Source organism: Macaca fascicularis, chromosome 3 (assembly GCF_037993035.2).
Source record: "Macaca fascicularis isolate 582-1 chromosome 3, T2T-MFA8v1.1".
NCBI classification, from domain to species: Eukaryota; Metazoa; Chordata; class Mammalia; order Primates; family Cercopithecidae; genus Macaca; species Macaca fascicularis.
Genome location: NC_088377.1, coordinates 60,292,340 through 60,310,257, shown reverse-complemented (window position 1 = coordinate 60,310,257; position 17,918 = coordinate 60,292,340). Strand labels below are relative to the sequence as shown.

The window sequence follows — 17,918 nt, the reverse complement described above, 5'->3', positions numbered from 1 at the left end:
AACAATTAGGATTGCTATGTTTTTGTTTTTGAGATGGAGTCTCACTCTGTTCCCCAGGCTGGAGTATAGTGGCACGATCTTGGCTGATTGCAACCTCCACCACCAGGTTCAAGCAATTCTCCTGCCTCGGCCTCCTAAGTAGCTGGGATTACAAGTGTCCATCACTACACCCGGCTAATTTTTTTATTTTTAGTAGAGACGGGGGTTCCACCATGGTGGCCAGGCTTGTCTCGAACTCCTGACCTCAGGTGATCCACCCGCCTTACCCTCCTGAAGTGCCGGGATTACAGATATGAGCCACCATGCCTGGCCAGGACTGCTATGTTTTCAATGTTTTTTATGTGCAAAGTACTATAAGTGTATACCTGTTGTCGTTTGCTGTGTAAGGAGACATCCCAGGTTGTAAAACAACTGTCACAATTATTACCTCTGATAATTCAGGGGGTTGAATTAGCTAGGAGGTCTTGCTTATGGTTCCTCATATGGTTACAGTACTGGTTGAGATCCTGTCTCAAAAGGAAGTGAGAGATGAAGACCAGACCATGTTTTTATTTTTATTTTTTATTTTATTATTATTATTTTTTGAGATGGAGTCTTGCTCTGTCACCCAGGCTGGAGTGCAGTGGTTTGATCATAGGTCACTGTAACCTCCACCTCCTGGGTTCAAGCAACTCTCCCTCACCTCCCGAGTAGCTGGGATTACAGGTGCGCACCACCATGTGGGGTCATTTCAAAAGCTTCCTCAGTCACGTCTTGTATTTAGACTGAGAAGACTCAAATGACTGAGGGCTGGAACAGACAGGACATCTCACAGTATAACTGTGTGGTCTCTCCATGTAATCCCTCCAGCATGGTGGCGTGGAGGCAGCTGGGCTTCTTATAGGCTGGCTCCATGCTCCAAAGGCCCATATCCCCCAGAGCCAGGTCGGAGCTGCGTTACCTTTTCTGAAGCAGCCTCAGCAGTCATGCAGTCTCTTTGACCACATTCTACCTCTTAGAAGTGAGTCAGGGCCAGACATGGTGGCTCACACTTCTAATCCCAGCACTTTGGGAGGCCGTGGTGGGCAGATCACCTGAGTGAGGTCAGGAGTTCAAGAGCAGCCTGGCCAACGTGGTGAAACCTCATCTCTAGTAAAAACACAAAAATTAGCTGGGTGTGGTGGCACATGCCTGCAGTCCTACCTACTCGGGAGGCTGAGGCCTAAGAATCGCTTGAACCCGGGAGGTAGAGGCTGCAGTGAGCAAAGATCGCACCATTGCACTCCAGCCTGGGAAACAGAGGGAGGCTCCATCTCAAAAAAATAAAAATAAAAGAATTAGAAGAAGTGAGTTGGCCAGGGACAGTAACTCTCGCATATAATCCCAGCACTTTGGGAGGCTGAAATGGGAGAATCACTTGAGCCGAGCACTCTTGCATTCCAGCCTGGGCAACAGAGCAAGACTCCGTCTCAAAAAAAAAAAAAAAAGAATTTGCAGACATATTTTAGAACTGCATGTTTATGATCACATTTCATAATTTTAGTGTTACCAAAACAGCAGGGTTCAGCCTAGCTCCAGCTGCTGGCCGCACAAAAAACCAGGCTGTGCAACGGTGGTGAAACTCCAATCTTTACAAAAGAATACAAAAATCAACTGGGAGCAGTGACTCACACCTATAATCCCAGCACTTTGGAAGGCCGAGGTGGGCGGGTCACCTGAGGTCAGGAGTTTGAGACCAGTCTGGTCAACATGGTGAAACATCATCTCTACTAAAAAATACAAAAATTAGCCAGGTGTGGTGGCAGGCACCTGCAATTCCAGTGACTTGGGACCCTGAGACGGGAAAATCGCTTGAACCCAGGAGGCAGAGGTTGCAGTGAGCTGAGACCGCGCCATTGCACTCTAGCCTGGGCAACAAGAGCATTACTCCATCTCGGGAAAAAAAAAGAAAAATCAGCTGGGTGTGGTGGTGAGCACCTATGGTCCCAGCTTCTCAGGAGGCTAAGGTGGGCGGATAGCCAGAGCCCAGGAGGTCGAGGCAGCAGTGAGCTGTGATTGCACCACTGCACTCTAGCCTGCGAAACAGAGTGAGATCCTGTCTCAAAAGAAAAGGAGGTGAGTCATGAATACCAGACCATGTTCAAGGTGGGGAGGAATTAGACTCCACTCCATGAGGGGTGTCAGAGAATTTGCAGACATGGGCTGGGCGCGGTGGCTCACGCCTGTAATCCCAGCACTTGGGAGGCCAAGGCAGGCAGATCACAAGGTCAAGAGTTAGCAACTTGCCTGACCAACACGGTGAAACCCCTGTCTCTACTAAAAATACAAAAATTAGCTGGGTGTGGTGACAGGCAGCTGTTATCCAGGCTACTCAGGAGGCTGAGGCAGGATAATTGCTTGAAACCGGGAGGCGGAGGTTGTGATGAACTAAGATCACGCCACTGCACTCTTGCATTCCAGCCTGGGCAACAGAGCGAGACTCCGTCTCAAAAAAAAAAAAAAAAAAAAAAAAAGAATTTGCAGACATGTTTTAGAACCACTGCATGTTTATGATCACATTTCATAATTTTAGCGTTACCAAAACAGTGGGGTTCAGCCTAGCTCCAGCTGCTGGCCGCACAAAAAGCCAATCATTGAGACAGTGATTATTGCCAAGGAAGATTTTAATTGGGTGCTGCAGCAGAGGAGATTGGGAGATCAGTCTCAAATCCATCTCCCTGACTACTAAAATTAGGGGTTTATACAGCAGGGAAGAAATGCAACTATATGTGGGAAAACAGGAACTCAGGAGGGGTAAGGAAGCAATCATGATGAATGAGGGGTCTGGAGTCTTATTGTCAGGATGCCATGACCTGGTTAGTTCTTTGATAATCTTTGAAAGGCCTGGGGATCCCTTCCTGAGGAAGGAACTCAGGTAAAATAAATATACGTTTCAAGCTTTATTACCAAAAGTGTCCATTTCTTTTTTTTTTTCCGTTTCTTTTTTTTTTTTTTTTTTTTTTTTGGGACAGAGTCTTACTCTTGTCACCCAGGCTGGAGTGCAGTGGCGCGATCTCAGCTCACTGCAGCCTCTGCTTCCCAGGTTAAAGGGATTCTTATGCCTCTGCCTCCTGCGTAGCTGGGATTACAGATTCCCACCACCATGCCCAGCTAATGTTTGTATTTTTGGTGGAGACAGGGTTTCACCATGTTGGCCAGGCTGGTCTTGAACTCCTGACCTCAGGTGATCTGCCCACCCCAGCCTCCCTTAGTATTGAGATTACAAATGTGAGCCACCCACTCGGCCAGGACTTGTTTTCTTAATCCCTGTGCTATAGAAATTATACTAGACAGAAATATAAAGGCGATTTGTTTCTGTGTTTTGTTTCGTTTTGAGAGGTAGTGTTGCTCTGTCACCCAGGCTGGAGTGCAGAAGCACAGTCTCGGGTCACTGCAACCTCTGCCTCCCAGGTTCAAGTGATTCTCCTGCCTCAGCCTCCCAAGTAGCTGGGATTACAGGAACCCACCACCACACCCAGCTAACTTTTGTATCTTTAGTAGAGACAGGGTTTCATCATGTTGACCAGGCTGTTCTGAAACTCCTGACCTCAGGTGATCTGCTCGCCCTGGGCTCCCAAAGTGCTAGGATTACAGGAGTGAGCCATTGTGTCCGGCTGGGATTTGTTAATAAGCACTTTTTTTTTTTTTTTTTTTTTTTTTGAGACGGAGTTTCGCTCTTGTTACCCAGGCTGGAGTGCAATGGCACAATCTTGGCTCACTGTAACCTCCACCTCCCGGGTTCAAGCAATTCTCCTGCCTCAGCCTCTCAAGTAGCCGGGATTATAGGCATGCGCCACCACACCCAGCTAATTTTCTGTATTTTTAGTAGAAACGGGGTTTCACCATGTTAGCCAGGCTGGTCTTGAACTCCTGACCTCAGGTGATCCGCCAGCCTCAGCCTCCCAAAGTGCTGGGACTACAGGCATGAATCACCACGTTTGGCCTTCTCTTTTTTTTTTTTTTTTTTTGAGATGTGTCTTGGTCTCCTGGAGTGCAGTGGTGCAATCTCAGCTCACTGCAATCTCCACCTGCCAGGTTCAAGAGATTCTCCTGCCTCAGCCTCCTGAGTAGCTAGGATTACAGGAACGTGCCACCACAACCGACTGATTTTTGTGTTTTTAATAGAGACGGGGGTTTCACTATGTTGGTCAGGCTGATCTCGAACTCCTGACCTCAGGTGATCAACCCACCTCGGCCTTTCAAAGTGCTGGGATTACAGGCATGAGGCACTACGCCCAGCCTCTTTTTTTTTTTTTTTTTTTTTTTTTAAGAGACAGCATCTCGGCTGAGCTCAGTGGCTCACGCCTGTAATCCCAGCACTTTGGGAGGCCGAGGCGGGCGGATCATGAGGTCAGGAGATCGAGACCATCCTGGCTAACATGGTGAAACCCCGTCTCTACTAAAAAGATACAAAAAATTAGCCAGGTGTGGTGGCGGGCACCTGTAGTCCCAGCTACTCGGAAGGCTGAACCAGGAGAATGGCGTGAACCCAGGAGGCGGAGCTTGCAGTGAGCAGAGATCCGGGCCACTGCACTCCAGCCTGGGTGACAGAACGAGACCCCATCTCAAAAAAAAAAAAAAAAGAGAGACAGCATCTCACACTGTCGCCCAGACTGGAGTGCAGTGTTGGTCACTGTAACCTCAAACCTTGAGGCTCAAGTGATTCTTCCATCTCAGCCTACTGAGTAGCTGGGACTACAGGCACATGCTACCCTGCCTGGCTAATTTTTTGTAGAGACATGGTCTCACTGTGTTGCTCCATCTGGTCTTGAATTCCTGGGCTCAGGCAATCCTCCCACCTTGGCCTTCCAAAGTGCTGGGATGACAGGCATAGGCATGGCCTCTGGCCAATAAGCATTCTTACGCAGCGTTTACTAAGTGCCAAGCGCTATCTCAAGCACTTTTCTGGGGACTGCATATGTTTATGGGAAAAAGCCCAAGGCAGAGGCCCCAGGAGACAGGCCTGCCTGGAGGGCTGGGTTGGGAGTGAAGAGCAGGCCCCCTCAGGACCAGGGAGCCTCCAGGAAAGAGTCCCTCCTCCCAAGGGTGCAGAGCTAAGGCTCCTGCTTGGTTGGAAGGTCCAAGGGGCAATCCTGAGTGGAACACTGTGACTGTCACTCTGATTGTCTCCCTACAAGGCCCCACGGACTCCAACAGGCAGAGAATGAAAATACTAATAAATTAAAGCAGCTCAAGGCATCTGCAGACACGGTGTCAGGCAGGAGGCCATGCCTCAGGGCACAGGAATAACAGCAGCCTGGCCTGCTGCAGCAAGGTAGCAGCCCCTACTGCAGAGGCCAGTGGCAGCCACCATTGGGGGCACAGACTCTGGGGGTGCTCGTGCATGCGTGTGTGTGTGTGTATGTGTGTGTGCGCGGGTGCGCATATGACATTTTGAGACACCTGGATCTATCTAGGAAGTATCTGAGGGGTACTCGGCTTCCTGCAGAAAACGTAGGGACAAACCTGGAGAAGTAGCATTTTGTAACTTTGGACCCTGAGTAAGCAGGAGACAGTCTGCACAGAACAACAGATGTGTATGGGAATATACTGATTTTCTCTTACTGCAGTAACATACTACTGCACAAAACCCCACAAATTTATTGTTTTAAAATTCTATAGGTTAGAACAAGGGTCCCCAAACCTTGGACCACAGACCAGTACCAGTCTGTGGCCTGCTAGGAACCACGTCGCACAGCAAGAGGTGAGTGGTAGGTGAGTGAGAGGAGCTGCTTCTGTATTTATAGCAGCTCCCCATTGGTTGCATTCCCACCTAAGGTCTCCCTTCTGTCAGATCAGTGGCAGCATTAGATTCCATTAGATTATCATAGGAGCGTAAACGCACATGCGTGGGATCTAGGTTGCGTGCTCCTATGAGAATCTAATGCCTGATGATCTGTCACTGTCTTTCATTACCCCCAGATGGGACTGTCTAGTTGCAGGAAAACAAGTTCGGGGCTCCCACTGATTCTACATGATGGTGAGTTGTATAAATATTTCATTATCTATTACAAGGCAATAATAATAGAAATAAAGTACACATTTAATGTAACGTGCTTAAACCATCCCGAAACCTTCCTGTCTCCCAGTCCAGAAGACAGTGGAAAAACCGTCTTCTACAAAACAGGTTCCTGGTACCAAAAAGGTTGGGGACCACTGGATTAGGAGCTGATATGGTTTGGATCTGTGTCCCCACACAAATCTCATGAAGATTGTAATCTCCAGTGTTGGAGATGGGACCTGGTGGGAGGTCATTGGATCATGCGGGTGAAGTTCTCATGAACGGTATAGCACCATCCCTTTGGTGCTGTTCTTAATAGAGAGTTTTCACAAGATCTAGTTGTTTAAAAGTGTGTAGATCCAGCTCAGCGTGGCAGCTCATGCCTGTAATCCCAGCACTTTGGGAGGCTGAGGTGGGCAGATCACTTGAGGTGAGGAGTTGGAGACCAGCCTGGTCAACATGGAAAAACCCTGTCTCTACTAAAAATACAAAAATTAGCCAAGTGTGGTTGTGTGTGCCTGTAATCCTAGCTAGTCAGGAGGCTGAGGCAGGAGGATTGCTTGAACCCTTGAGTTGGAGGTTGCAGTGAGCCAAGATTGCCCTACTGCACTCCAGCCTGGGCAACAGAGTGAGACTCTGTCTCAAAAAATAAATAAATAAATAAATAAATAAATTGGCTGGGCACAGTGGCTCACGCCTGTAATCCCAGCACTTTGGGAGGCCAAGGCAGAGAGATTACAAAGTCAGGACTTTGAGACCAGTGAGTCCAATATGGTGAAACACCATCTCTACTAAAAATTAGCTGAGTGTGGTGGTGCATGCCTGTAATCCCAGCTACTCAGGAGGCTGAGGCAGGAGGATCGCTTGAACCCCGGAGGTGGAGGTTGCAGTGAGCCAAGATTGTCCCACCGCACTCCAGCCTGGGCGACAGAGTGAGACTCTCTCTCAAAAAATAAATAAATAAATTGGCTGGGAGCGGTGCCTCATGTCTATAATCCCAGCACTTTTGGAGGCCGAGGTGAGCGGGTCATGAGGTCAGGAGATCGAGACCATCCTGGCTAACACGGTGAAACCCCATCTCTACTAAAAAATATAAAAACTAGCCAGGTGTGGTGGCGGGCGCCTGAGGTCCCAGCTACTCGGGAGGCTGAGGCAGGAGAATGGTGTGAACCTGGGAGGCAGTGAGCCGAGATCACACCACTGCACTCCAGCCTGGGTGAGAGAGCAAGACTTCGTCTCAAAAAAAAAAAGAAAAAAAAGAAAGAAAGTAGTAATAATAAAAGTGTGTAGCTCCTCCCCTCCTCTCGGTCGTGCTCCCCTTCACCTTCTGTCATGAGTAGAAGACCCCTGAGGCCTCCCCAGAAGATGCTGCCTTACTTCCTCTAGAGCCTGTGGAGCTGTAAGCTGATTAAACCACCTTTCTTTATAAATTATCTAGTCTCAGGTATTCTTTTTCTTTTTTTTTTTTTTGTCTCAGGTATTTCTTTATTTTTATTTTTTTCTTTTCTTTCTTTTCCTTTTTTTTTGAGATGGAGTCTTGCTGTGTTGCCCAGGCTGGAGTGCAGTGGCACAATCTCAGCTCACTGCAAACTCTGTCTCCTGGGTGAAGCGATTCTACTGCCTCAGGCTCCCCAGTAGGTGGGATTACACATGTGCACCACCACACTCGGCTAATATTTTTTGTATTTTTTTAGTAGAGATGGGGTTTCACCACATTGGCAAGGCTGGTCTTAAACTGACCTCATGATCTGCCCACCTTAGCCTCCCAAAGTGCTGGGATTACAGACGTGAGCCACTGTGCCCCGCCTTCAGGTATTTCTTTTTTTTTTTTTTTTTTTTTTGAGACGGAGTCTGGCTCTGTCGCCCAGGCTGAAGTGCAGTGGCCGGATCTCAGCTCACTGCAAGCTCCGCCTCCCGGGTTTATGCCATTCTCCAGCCTCAGCCTCCCGAGTAGCTGGGACTACAGACGCCCGCCACTTCGCCTGGCTAGTTTTTTGTATTTTTAGTAGAGATGGGGTTTCACCATGTTAGTCAGGATGATCTCGATCTCCTGACCTCGTGATCCGTCCGTCTTGGCCTCCCAAAGTGCTAGCATTACAGGCTTGAGCCACCGCGCCCGGCCAGGTATTTCTTTTTTTTTTGAGATAGTCTCGCTCTGTGGCCCAGGCTGGAGTGTAGTGGCACCATCTCAGCTCACTGCAACCTCCACCTCCTGGGTTCAAGTGATTCTCCTGCCTCAGCCTCCCGAGTAGCTGGGACTACAGGCGCCCGCCACCATGCCTGGCTAATTTTTGTATTTTCAGTAGAGATGAGGTTTCACCATGTTGGCCAGGCTGGTCTTGAACTCTTGGACTCAAGTGATCCACCTGCCTTGGCCTCCCAAAAAGCTGGGATGACAGGCATGAGCCACCATGCCCGGCCTAGTGGGTACCATTTGAACACCCAGCTAACTCCCTACACTAAGTCACACCTGAGCCATTTTATCATGGGGGCTGTCAGAGGCACTGCTCTTTTCCACTGAAGCCTGTACCCAATTCCTAGATCTTGTGTACTTTTCCCCTCACCCAGTTCAAAGGCCCGTGGCTTTGGGACGCCTCTCCACCTCATTAGTCATTCCCTCTCCTGCCCCATCCCGTCGAAACACAATGCATTGTAGTTATTTATGTCCAGAGCTGGTTCCCCAACTAGGCTGTCAGCTAGCCAGTGCAGAGGGTGTGTATTAGTCACATTTGTATCATCAGCCCCCGATTGGCCATGGCTACATTATTGGTTGAGTGAGTAACACAAGGAGCATCTTTAGCGTTTCTTTGTGGGATCTAGTCTCCTCAATGAAGGTACAGGGAATTTTCCGCACTAACCAGGCCAGCTGGGTCCGGGTGGCATTTTATGTACTTTTTTTGTTATTTTGTGATAGAGTCTCGCTCTTTCGCCCAGGCTGGAGTGCAGTGGCGTGATCTGCAACCTCCTCCTCCCGGTTTCAGGCGATTCTCCTGCCTCAGCCTCCTGAGTAGCTGCGATTACAGGCGCGAGCCATCACGCTGGTTAATTTCTATTTTTTTGGTAAAGATGATGTTTCGTCATGTCGCCCAGGCTGGTCTCAGACTGGGCTTAAGGGATCCACCTGCCTTCATCTTCCAAAGTGCTGGGATTATAGGTGTGGGCCACCACACTTAGTCAAGTAAAAAATGTTTAACAGCTTTATTAATATAAGACTCATATGCTGTACAATTTGCCATTTAAAGTGTACAACTCGGCCGGGCGCGGTGGCTCAAGCCTGTAATCCTAGCACTTTGGGAGGCCGAGACGGGCGGATCACAAGGTCAGCAGATCGAGACCATCCTGGTTAACACGGTGAAACCCTGTCTCTACTAAAAAATACAAAAAACTAGCCCGGCGAGGTGGCAGGCGCCTGTAGTCCCAGCTACTCGGGAGGCTGAGCCAGGAGAATGGCGTAAACCCGGGAGGCGGAGCTTGCAGTGAGCTGAGATCCGGCCACTGCACTCCAGCCTGGGCGACAGAGCTAGACTCCATCTCAAAAAAAAAAAATAAAATAAAAATAAAGTGTACAACTCAATGTTTTCAGTATATTCACAGGGTTGTGCAACCACCATCACCATCTATAATACTTTTTTTTTTTTTTTTTTTTTGAGACGGAGTCTCGCTGTGTCGCCCAGGCTGGGGTGCAGTGGCGCGATCTCGGCTCACTGCAAGCTCCGCCTCCCGGGTTCCCGCCATTCTCCTGCCTCAGCCTCTGAGTAGCTGGGACTACAGGCGCCCGCCACCACGCCCGGCTAGTTTTTTGTATTTTTAGTAGAGATGGGGTTTCACCGTGTTAGCCAGGATGGTCTCCATCTCCTGACCTCGTGATCCACCCGCCTCGGCCTCCCAAAGTGCTGGGATTACAGGCTTGAGCCACCGCACCTGGCCCATCTATAATACTTTTAGATGATTTTTGTTTCCCAAAGAGAAACTCCTTACTTATTACCAGTCACTTCCCATCCCTGCCCCCAACCTAGCCTTTTGTCTGTATCCATAGATTGGCCTCTTCTTGCACATTCCATATAAAGTGAATCATACTATATGTATTCTTTTTTTGTGGGGGGTGGGGACAGAGTCTCGCTCTGTCACCCAGGCTGGAGTGCAGTGGCGCAATCTTCGCTCACTGCAGGCTCCACCTCCTGGGTTCACGCCATTCTCCTGCCTCAGCCTGCCAAGTAGCTGGGACCACAGGCGCCCGCCACCATGTCTAGCTAATTTTTTTTTTTTTTTTTTTTTTTTTGTATTTTTAGTAGAGACAGGGTTTCACCGTGTTAGCTAGGATGGTCTTGATCTCCTGACCTCATGATCCGCCTGCCTGGGCCTCCCAAAGTGCTGGGATTACAGGCGTGAGCCACTGCGCCTGGCCTTTTGTTTTGAGAAGCAGTCTTACTCTGTCACCCAGGCTGGAGTGCAGTGGTGTGATCTTGGCTCACCGCAACCTCCACCTCCTGGGTTCAAGCAATTTTCCTGCCTCAGCTTCCCAAGTAGCTGGGATTAGAGGTGCCCACCACCACGCCTGGTGATTTTTGTATTTTTAGTAGAGACAGGGTTTCACCATGTTGGCCAGATTGGTCTTGAACTCCTGACCTCAGATGATCCGCCCACCTCGGCCTCCCAAAGTGCTGGGATTACAGGCATGAGCCACCTGGGCAGGTGATATGTATTATTTTGTGTCTGGCTTCTTTCACTTATTAATAGCACCATGTTTTGGGAGGTTATCCATCTCACAGCATTTATCTATCTATATATTTTTTTGCAACAAGGTCTCTCACTCTGTAGGCTGGAGTGCAGTGGTGTGATCATAGCTCCTGCAGCCCCGACCTGCCGGCTCAAGCGATTCTCCCACCTCAGCCTCCCCAGTAGCTGGGACTACAGGTGCTCACCACCACACACCTGGCTAACTTTTCGTAGATAGGGGTCTGGTTATGTTTTCCAGGCTGGTCTGGAACTCCTGGTCTCAATAAATCCTCCTGCCTCCGCTTCCCAAAGTGTTGAGACCAAGCCTGGCCTCCTTTTTATTTTTATTTTTTTTTTGAGACAGAGTCTTGCCCTGTCGCCCAGGCTGGAGTGCAGTGGCATGATCTCGCTCACTGCAAGTTCCACCTCCTGGGTTCATATCATTCTCCTGCCTCAGCCTCCCGAGTAGCTGGGACTACAGGCACACCCCACCACACCCAGCCAATTTTGTTTTGTATTGTTAGTAGAGATGCGGTTTCACTGTGTTAGCCAGGATGGTCTCAATCTCCTGACCTTGTGATCCGCCTGCCTCGGCCTCCCAAAGTGCTGGGATTACAGGCATGAGCCACTGCGCCCGGCAGGCCTCCTTTTTAGGTAGTTTTCCATTGTACAAATGTAGCACATTTTATTCATCCACTCATCAGTCTCTAGTTAATGCATCCCTAGTATTTGTTCAGATTGACGGGTTCAATACCCACTGGACAAGTTCCTAGATGAGTGACTTTTGGTAAATCATAATCTCCCCAAGTCTGCCTCAGTTACTTCGATTATAAAATGTCAATAATAATGGAATCTACTTCATAGAGAGTCATGGTTGTATTGCCACAGTAATTAATAAAGTGCCAGGCACTTTATAAGGATTGTGTAACACATTTATTATTTACAAAGTAGGCAACAGAGGCTATTGCAGTGGCTCACACCTGTAATTCCAGTACTTTGGGAGGTGGAGATGGGAGGATCACTTGAGGCCAGGAGTTCAAGACCAGCCTGGACAACAGAGTGAGACTCCCATCTCTACAAAAAAAATTTAAAAATTTTCTAGCTGACCCTTTGGACAATAAAGAATTTTATTTTAGAAAATTAGCCAGGTGGCTGGATGCGGTGGCTCACGCCTGTAATCCCAACACTTTGGGAGGCTGATGTGGGTGGATCACAAGGTCAGGAGTTCAAGACCAGCCTGGCCAAGATGGTGAAACCCCGTCTCTACTAAAAAATACAAAAATTAGCTGGGCGTTATGGCGGGTGCCTGTAATCCCAGCTACTCAGGAGGCTGAGGCAGGGAATTGCTTGAACCCGGGAGGCAGAGGTTGCAATGAGCCAAGATGGCGACACTGCACTCCAGCCTGGGCAACAGAGTGAGACTCATCTCAAAAAAAAAAAAAAAGAAAAGAAAAAGAAAATTAGGCCGGGCGCGGTGGCTCAAACCTGTAATCCCAGCACTTTGGGAGGCCAAGACGGGTGGATCACGAGGTCAGGAGATGGAGACCATCCTGGCTAACACGGTGAAACCCCGTCTCTACTAAAAAATACAAAGAACTAGCCGGGCGAGGTGGCAGGCGCCTGTAGTCCCAGCTACTCGGGAGGCTGAGGCAGGAGAATGGCGTAAACCTGGGAGGTGGAGCTTGCAGTGAGCTGAGATCCGACCACTGCACTCCAGCCTGGGTGACAGAGCGAGAGTCCGTCTCAAAAAGAAAAAAAAAAATTAACCAGGTGTAGTGGAGCGCACCTGTGGCCCCAGCTATTCTGGCAGGCTGAGATGGGAGGATTGCTTGAGCCCAGGAGTTCAAGGCTGCAGTGAGCTCTGACTGCACCAGTGCATTCCAGCCTGGGCAACAGAGGAAGACCCTGTCTCTTAAAAAAAAAGAATAAACTACAATGTTTCTGGCAGCCCAGATGCCACCAGCCTCACTACTCTCTGAGGGGTGGGATTTTAACATGCAAAGGCCCACTAACCCGATCACATCTTGCAACTTGAGCTGATTAATACTTTGTTAAAACCTGGACCACGAAAACAGAGATAGGCCGGCGAGGTGGCTCACGCCTGTAATCCCAACACTTTGGGAGGCCGAGGCGGGTGGATCACGAGGTCAGGAGTTCAAGACTAGTCTGGCCAAGATGGTGAAACCCCGTCTCTACTAAAAAATATAAAAATTAGCTAGGTATTATGGCGGGCGCCAGTAATCCCAGCTACTCGGGAGGCTGAGGCAGGGAATTGCTTGAACACCGGAGGTAGAGGTTACAGTGAGCCGAGATCGCGCCACTGCACTCCAGCCTGAGCGACAGAGCGAGACTCTGTCTCAAAAAAGAAACGACAGAGCGAGACTCTGTTTCAAAAAAGAAAAAAAGAGGCTGGGCGCGGTGGCTCACAACTGTAATCCCAGCACTTTGGGAGGCCAAGGCGGGCGGATCACGAGGTCAGGAAATCGAGACCATCCTGGCTAACACGGTGAAACACTGTCTCTACTAAAAATACAAAAAATTAGCCGGGCTTGGTGGCAAGCGCCTATAGTCCCAGCTACTTGGGAGGCTGAGGCAGGAGGAGAATCGCTTGAACCCAGGAGGCGAAGGTTCCAATGAGTCGAGATCGCGCCACTGCACTCCAGCCTGGGCGACAGAGCGAGACTCCGTCTCAAAAAAAAAAAAAAAAAAGAAAAGAAAAGAAAAGAAAACACGAGATAATCCTGTCCGCAAACGCATAGCAGTCTTACGTAGGCCTGGTGAAAGGATGCAGGAACACTCCCCCACCCGCGCCCCCGAGAAAGGCGAACGCGCAGCGCGAGGTTCCGGGTCCGCCAGGCTCCCGGCATGCAGCGCTGCAATCCCGGCAAGCACCTTGGCGCGCGGAGCTGGCACCTTGGCGCGGTCGGCGGCGGCGGGGACAGCTGTGACGTGTGAGGTTCTTGGTCTGCTGGCAGCTAGGGGCGACGAGGCGGGACGTCATGGAAGTGTAAGTCTCCCCGGGCGCGTCCCTTTTCGGCCGAGGAGCCCATCGGTTTGACCGCTGAGAGCCGAGATCCTTGGGAACTTGGCGACCCTCGTACGGAAGTGAGGGCAGCGGGCCGGCCCTGTCCGGGAGGGCCGCGGGGTGGGGACGGGGACGAACGGGACTCTCGCTTTGCCCCTCCGAACCTTCGCTTCCCCTCCACACCCTGTGTCTGGGGTGCGCGGCCGAACACCTCCGGGTCTGGTTGCCTTTCAGTGTGCGCCCTCCTTCTCTCATTCGTTTACCAGCGTTTTTGGGTCACAGTGCGGGGGTGGAGCCCAGCCTGGTATCCGAGCCAGGACTTAGAAGGCTATAAAGGCCTGAGTCTGTTCGCCCTGAAAGTACCTGGAGAAAAGATGAATCAGGGCCGGGTAGAGCTCTGCTTGCAGCACTGGGCCCCTGGGGAGCTCTCACTCGGAAGAGCTGCTCTCAGAGTTTGATGGGAGCAGTCAACGCTGTGAGGGAAGGGGCTAGTTTTTGTGGGGAGAAGGGAAGGATGTGAGCCAGGACTCGGACCGGAGAAACAGCACGGGGTGTGTGGGTGTGTACAGGCGAGGGTAAAAGATTTTCTGACAATTTAACTCCACGTGGTCTTTTCCATGCTTGCTCGTTGCACGTCGTGCAAATGGAAGTTTTTGCATCTACTCCGAATGTGGGCTTTATATGTTTGATATTAACTTGTAGGTATTTACCTATCTTGTGTTCTCTGTGCACTGATTATTTGATTCAGTTTCCTTTATGTTCTTTTGCCTCGTGTTTAATGGTTATATGTACGATGGCATTTCAGATTTTTACATTCTTAATTGTTTTTTCTTAAGAAACAGGGTCTTGCTGTGTCCCCCAGGCGGGAGTGCAATGGTGTAATCATGGTTCACTGCAGCCTCACCTTCCGGACTCAAGCAATCCTGCTTCAGCCCCTCCAGTAGCTGGGACTACAGGCCCACACCATCACTCACGGCTAATTTTTAAAAAAAGTTTTGTAGATACAGGATCTCACTACAGCCCAGGCTGGTCTCCAGCTCCTAAGCTCAAGTGATCCTCCTGCCTTGTACTCCCAAAATGCTGGGATTGCAGGCGTGAGCCACCTCACCTGGTCCCTTCCCATTTTTTTTTTTTTAACTTAACACAATATGTCTGTGTAACTGAAATGAAAGGATCATGAAACAATAATGTATGGAGTACACTCTCATATTGTCTATTTTTTAAGATGAAGGGGGCCAAGCATGGTGGCTCATATCAGTAATCCCAGCACTTTGGGAAGCTTAGGCAGGAGGATCACTTGAGCCTGGGAGGTGGAGACCAGCCTGGGCAACATAGGGAGACCCTGTCTCTACAAAAAATTAAAAAGCTAGTTGGGTGTGGTAGTGCATGCCTGTAGTCTCAGCTACTTACAAGGCAGAGATGGGAGGACCGCTTGAGACCAGGAGGCTGCAGTGAGCTCAGATGGAGCCACTGCACTCCTGACAGAGTGACAGAGCAAGGCTCTGTCTAAAACAATACAAAACAGAACAAAAAAGGTTGACCCACTGAATTAATTTTGCAACCCACGGATCGGATTTCATCTGCAACCTGAAAAACTATTCATATAATTTACTCTAGTCCAAGCCATCATTACTAATTTTTCCCTCTTTACTGGAGCATTTCCTGTGAGCATACAACCCTGCTTTAATATATTCATCTTAGAAAATCCCCTGTCCCCACATACATGTCCACCTCTTACTCCATTTCTGCTTCCCATCCCAACAAAACTTCTTGAAAGTGCTGATTAGCCCCTCTTTCTCTCAACCATTCTGTTGGGCTTTCTTCCTCACTGGTCTACAGAAATGAATGTTAAGATTACCTGATCCAGGGGGCGCGGTGGCTCACACCTGTAATCCCAGCACTTTAAGAGGCCAAGATGGGCGAATCGCCTGAGGTCAGGAGTTTGAGACCAACCTGGCCAACATGGCAAAACCTTGTCTCTACTAAAAATTAAAAAATTAGCCAGGTGTGGTTTTGGGTGCCTGTAATCCCAGCTACTCAGGAGGCTGAGGCAGGAGAATCACTTGAATTCAGGAGGCAGAGGTTACAGTGAACCAGATTGTGCCACTGCGCTCCAGCCTGGGCGACAGAGCAAGACTACATCTCCAAAACAACAACAACAACAACAAAAAAACCCCTGATCCCTCCATCCCTCCGTCTTTTCAAATCCAGAGGTTGATTTTCTGGCCTCAACTTTTTTGATCTCTCAGCAGTGGTTAATACAGAAACTCTAGAAACTTTCCTTTCTTCATGTTACATGTTCCTTTGTGATATTTCCTCCTACATCAAGGATTACTTCACAGTGTCCTTCCCTGGGTCCCATTCCTCCCTTGCTGGATGTCTAAGTGTTGAGGTATCTTAGGTCTCAGTCCTGGGACCCTTTCTCTCCACGCTCTGTCATTTAACCCATCTGTGTGCTGATGGTTCCCAAAGGTGTGTTTCTAGCCTCTTCTCATCGTCTATCCAATTGCATAGACCAAAAATCTAGCCCTCTCTCCTCACTCCGTAAATCTAGTCCATCAGTGGTCTTGTTGTCTCCACCCTAGAATGTATTTTGAATGCAGCTACTTTTCACCGTCTCCACTGTGAGCTTTATAGTCCATCACCTCTGGGCTGGATTAAGCAATAGCCTTTGAGTGTTCACTCTTCCCCAGCCTCCATTCTGTTCTCCACATGGCAACTGGAGTGATCTTAAGTAATGACTGGAACATGTCACCCCCTGGGTAAAACCCTTCATTGACTTTCCATTGCACTTAGAGGAAATCTCCATCTCTTACCAGGACCTGCAAGACCCTGTGAAACCTCACCTACTCCCCAGCCTGACCACTTGCCACTCTCCCAACCTCCCAGACACACACTCCACTGACAGGTATTTCCTTCTCCTCTAACCTTCTGAGCACTTTCTGAGGACAATTGCATTGCGATACCCTCTGTCTGGTATACTTTCCTCCTCGCCCTCACCCTGTTCTCTTCTTTTTATTGTATTTTTAAAGTTTGTTTTTGAGATGGAGTCTCGCTGTGTCACCTAGGCTGGAGTACAATGGCGCAGTCTCGGCTCACTGCAACCTGTGCCACCAGGGTTCAAGATTCTCGTGCCTCAGCCTACAAAGTAGCTGGGATTACAGGTGTGTGCCACCATGCCCAGCTAATTTATGTATTTTTTTTTTTTTTTTTTTTTTTGAGACGGAGTCTTGCTATGTCGCCCAGGGTGGAGTGCAGTGGCCGGATCTCAGCTCACTGCAAGCTCCGCCTCCCTGGTTTTTACGCCATTCTCCTGCCTCAGCCTCCCGAGTAGCCGGGACTACAGGCGCCCACCACCTCGCCCGGCTAGTTTTTTGTATTTTTTAGTAGAGACGGGGTTTCACCGTGTTAGCCAGGATGGTCTCGAACTCCTGACCTCGTGATCTGCCCGTCTCGGCCTCCCAAAGTGCTGGGATTACAGGCTTGAGCCACCGCGCCCGGCCTAATTTATGTATTTTTAATAGAGACAGGGTTTCCATGTTGGCCAGACTGGTCCAGACTGGTATTGAATTCCTGACCTCAGGTGATGTGCCTGCCTTAGCCTCCCAGAGCGTTGGGGTTACAGACGTGAGCCACCACACCTGGCCACCTGTTCTCATCTTGAAGGTTGTGTCCCTTTTCAAAGTTGCCTTTCCTCTTCAGTAAGTCTAACATAAGTTCTTTTTGTCTCTCATATCGTCTTGATTTACTTTCCCTTAAATAATTACAAGTTGCAATAATAAATGTATGTTTACTTGTTTGGAGGGTGGGGACCAGTGTGTGTTCACCTAGTGCTTAGCATTGCATCTGGCACACAGTAGGCATTCAGCAAATACTTGTTCAATAAAGTAATATAACAATACTTTATTAGCTTCATAAATATAGTCATCGCTCAGTGTCTTTGAGGGACTGGTTCTGGGACCCCCTGCGTATACCAAAATTCACAGATGCTCAAGTCCCTTATGTAAAATGGTGTGGTATTTGCATATAACCTATGCACATTCTCCCATATACTTTAAATTGTCTCTAGATTACTTATTGTGATTTCATGACACATAATACCAGTTTTTGTCCATGGTTCCTGGCTCACAACTGCCATAGTCCTTGTTACTTCCTGAG

The 17,918-nt window shown here is 49.1% G+C and overlaps 2 protein-coding genes across 10 annotated transcripts in view; both read left to right on the top strand.

Moving 5' to 3' along the window:
* Positions 1-17,918, top strand: part of ASL (argininosuccinate lyase) — a 60,082-nt gene that overhangs the window by 30,557 nt on the left and 11,607 nt on the right. For 2 of the 3 annotated variants that reach the window (XR_010585570.2, XM_045387961.3), the window contains exon 17: positions 5,941-5,998. Coding sequence is in view for 1 of the 3 variants with exons in the window: in XM_045387961.3 (XP_045243896.1) it covers positions 5,941-5,986 (46 nt within the window). In the remaining 2 variants the exon portion in view is untranslated. Of the gene's footprint in view, positions 1-5,940; positions 5,999-16,579; positions 16,669-17,918 lie in introns of all 3 variants that reach the window. The other variant, XR_010585569.2, reaches the window with a different exon arrangement.
* The window catches only part of CRCP (CGRP receptor component), a 45,998-nt gene continuing 34,025 nt past the window's right edge, over positions 5,946-17,918 (top strand). For 2 of the 7 annotated variants that reach the window (XM_074034875.1, XM_005549434.5), the window contains exon 1: positions 13,652-13,742. Coding sequence is in view for 5 of the 7 variants with exons in the window: in XM_005549434.5 (XP_005549491.1) it covers positions 13,735-13,742 (8 nt within the window). In the remaining 2 variants the exon portion in view is untranslated. Of the gene's footprint in view, positions 5,999-13,488; positions 13,743-16,579; positions 16,669-17,918 lie in introns of those variants that run through there. The other 5 variants (XM_074034874.1, XM_065541851.2, XM_074034876.1 and 2 more) reach the window with 5 other exon arrangements.